A 3,529-nucleotide genomic window follows, 5' to 3' on the forward strand; every position below is an offset into this window, starting at 1 on the left:
TGACTCAAGCACCTCCAACTGTACAGCCAGAAAGCTGCTGAGGAGCTCTGCTCAGAGAACAGCGCCCTCCAGAGGTGGATCTAAGGAGCGTGTTGAACCTCAACGAGCTGGTCTAAAGACTAACCTTTGGGTCCGAGCCTCTTCAGGACCTGCAGGGCAGTGCTGCCCTTCTCTTTGTTCAGCACAGACACCACAGAGTCAGCAGGATGAGACACGATGGCACAGAACACACCAGCTGCAGAGGAAAGCAGAACATCAGATCGTCACTTCACCCTCCAAAAATAATCCATGAAGCTGACGGGTCGTAAACGTCAAGAGAATTGAAATGAAAGAAAGAAGTACAAATGTTTTTGGCTGAACAGCTTAGAAACATCTCAAACTGAACACGTAACGGTTAAATGTCTTTTAGACAACACATGCCCCTCTGATGGCCAACTCCTGTAGCTTCGGATTAGCAAAGGCCAAAGACTCCACACACTCCCCAGCAGCARATACTGGTGCTGCACAGCACAAAAATGACTGAAAACTACAGTTTATTTGTTTGACTGGCTGAATTCTTTTTTTAAAATGACTATTTCATTCAAAACGATTGGAAGTTTCAGCTCAAGTAATCATATAATATTAATTTTTCCCATTTGATCATTTATTGAATTACATTTATCACAGAGCAGTTCTAATTAAAAACAAGCTTAGCACATCAAAAACCTTGTTATTCCTATAAAATTGGGAAGAATGAAAGTTGTGGRTATTTATGATAAATTACAAAAACATTTGAAACWCACYAACATGAAAATGTTTTGTTTTTATGGAAGGGGGGATAAACGTTAAACAGAGATTATGTTTGCTTTAATAAAGAGGCAAACAAATGTTGGTCTGTTAGAGTTGATGTTGTTTAATTAGAAGAACTCAAACAGTGAATCTTACATTGAGTCTGCACACAGATCTCAGCTCAACTGAAGTGGACCGCGACATGTTTACTGTGATGAGCCCCTCATATCAAACAAAACAACTGAATTAACTTTAGTGATCATTTAATATCTTTAATATTCCCTCTGTAATAAATCTGTTGATTAATCCTGCAGTCGCTCACTGATGTCATCAGCTCTTTATTTGAACCGTGGAACCTCAGGTTGCTTTTTCACAAGTGGGTCTGCCCGGCTTGGGCTGATACCACCTCGCTTGGGGGCTCAGAGGCATCAGAGGCATCAGAGGCCGGCTCATTTTACTCGCTTTCCCACCAGGGTTCATGCAGGTTTCAGTAACTTCAATTTAAGACCTTTTAAGACCATCAGGAATGATATTTAACACCTGACATTAACAAAAACATTCAAACGATCCCAAATATTTTAACATAGAAACCTGTTATTGCTATCAACTTAGAAAGAATATTTAATTTTAATAACAAGAACACCAAATTATTTTAATGAAACAGTGATGAGTCCTTCATATCGACTGCTGTGGATCGTTTCCCACTGAGTGAAAATAATCACTGATATCAAGACAAGTCTCATTGAAAACACACTGTTTAAACCACAAGAAGTCGACATGACTGAACTTTGTTTTKTGGGCGGGTGAAAAAGCTGCAGGGGGCTGTAGCAGCAAACAGGTTGGAAACATGGAAGTAAACTGTGCCATTTCTGCCTGCAGTTATCACAGGATTTGTAGTTTAATGTGTACAAAGACTGGTATCAAACTTAGCACTTCATGAAAACATCACATCAACCTCTCATTACTTTGCTTTATTTATGCAGCCAACACTTCTCAGGAATGATTGACAGTAAAAAAAAAAAAAAWGACTTGACTAAATAAAATTTAAGACTTTGAATGAAAATGCTGGATCATTGTTTGTGTTTAAAAGAATGATTAAACTTGGTTTACTGAACAAATATAAATTAGAATAATGGGTATTTATGTAAGTTTTATTTGTTGTTGTTTGTTTTGTTGTATTTTTGTAACCAGAAGATTATTAATATTTTTTCTTCTTTTTTTCTTTGTAAAAAGGGTCAGATATTATGAGTTTTTCTTCGTTCTGCTGCCTTTCATTTTATTTTGTGATATAAGTTTTGTATTTTCTGTAAACTTTTTTGTTTTTAATGAAATGAATAAATGAATTTTAAAAAATCTGGGTGTTTAAGACTTTTTTAGACCTAAAATTTTGATTTTCAAGTTTTAGACTTTTTGAGACACTGCACAAACCCTGTAATATATTAACCCCTGTAATGTGTTAAAGTCAGAGAGCAAAGGACGCACAGCTCAGATGTAGGCTTCAGTTACTCACCGATGTAACCAGCTACGAAGGTGACGACGAGCTGCTCTGGTTTGCTGCACTCACTWCGTGGTTTGGGGACAACATATTTGTAGAGCATCTCTACAGTCCGCTCGAAGCAGGCGAACTTCATCATGGTGTAGGGGATCTGCCTCATCCACAGGGGAACCACACCTTTGTAGAACCTGGACAAACGACTCCAGTTACCAAGCCCATCCAAACGCTTCCATTAAGACGTTTGAACCGTCTGCATCAGATTCAGGACACCCAGGACTGTGTGTCCGCCCCCCCGGCTGGCAGCACTGGGAGCTCCTGCCCTGATGAGCAGGTAGCAGTGCAGCAGGTGGGCGGGGGGGCAGGTGGACTGCTGTCACACGCCAATGACTCAAGCACCTCCAACTGTACAGCCAGAAAGCTGCTGAGGAGCTCTGCTCAGAGAACAGCGCCCTCCAGAGGTGGATCTAAGGAGCGTGTTGTTCCATGTTGTATTAACGGGGGTCAGTTACTTACGCCCACAGCCCCTCCTCTGCAAACATCTTGGGGGCACACTGTCTGAGGGTGTTTGCGTAGCCAGGCTGGGTCTGGATCCGGACTTTGGCAGCCTCCATGGGAGCCAGAGCGATGTCAGCGAAGAACTCAGCGCTGGCTGAAGCTGCCAGGTACAGCGATGTCCTCCACATGTAGGCGTTCTCCTGTGGGCAGGTGGTACAGTGGGTGTGGASAGCAGAGTGGATCAGTCATGTGGGAACAATACAGACATGTTCAGATTTCTGTCTGATCAGCTCTACTTTTCATGTGATCCTCAAATTCAACCTGACATGTTCTGTATAATTATTTTGTCGAATGTAGGGCTGCAACTAACGATTATTTTAATAATCGATTAATCTGTCGATTATTTTTTYGATTAATCGGCCAAATCATTAAAACGCTTAATTACATGAACATGAGTAGATAAAAATTAATTTCATTCCTGTATAAATTAGGGATGCAAAGTTATTGATTAATTAATTAATCTGAAGCTGATTTATCTTATAGATTGATTAACAATTAATTAATAAGCAGCCATTTTCTTAAAAACTGGAGTTTTCTCTTGAATCAAGAGGGTCTTCCCATAAAATGAAGGATTTTTTTATAATCTCCTGAATTAAAAACAGAAGCACATTATAAATATTTAACTCTTTATTTTGCCAGTTGTATTAAATACTGACTCAAAAATGTGTATTTGTCACACATGAAACATAATAGAAATTTAATAGGTTGCTG

At 39.7% G+C, this 3,529-nt stretch overlaps 1 protein-coding gene across 3 annotated transcripts in view; it reads right to left on the reverse strand.

Annotated features, from left to right (window-relative positions):
• slc25a3a (solute carrier family 25 member 3a) overlaps nt 1-3,529 on the reverse strand; it is a 15,005-nt gene that overhangs the window by 741 nt on the left and 10,735 nt on the right. For all 3 annotated transcript variants that reach the window (XM_014023662.1, XM_014023664.1, XM_014023663.1), the window contains exons 5-7: nt 2,777-2,958; nt 2,279-2,451; nt 125-235 (exon numbers count right to left, since the gene is read on the reverse strand). In XM_014023662.1, coding sequence (XP_013879116.1) covers nt 125-235; nt 2,279-2,451; nt 2,777-2,958 — 466 coding nt within the window. The remainder of the gene's footprint in view (nt 1-124; nt 236-2,278; nt 2,452-2,776; nt 2,959-3,529) is intronic.

This window comes from Austrofundulus limnaeus, unplaced genomic scaffold, assembly GCF_001266775.1.
Source record: "Austrofundulus limnaeus strain Quisiro unplaced genomic scaffold, Austrofundulus_limnaeus-1.0 Scaffold385, whole genome shotgun sequence".
Taxonomy (NCBI): domain Eukaryota; kingdom Metazoa; phylum Chordata; class Actinopteri; order Cyprinodontiformes; family Rivulidae; genus Austrofundulus; species Austrofundulus limnaeus.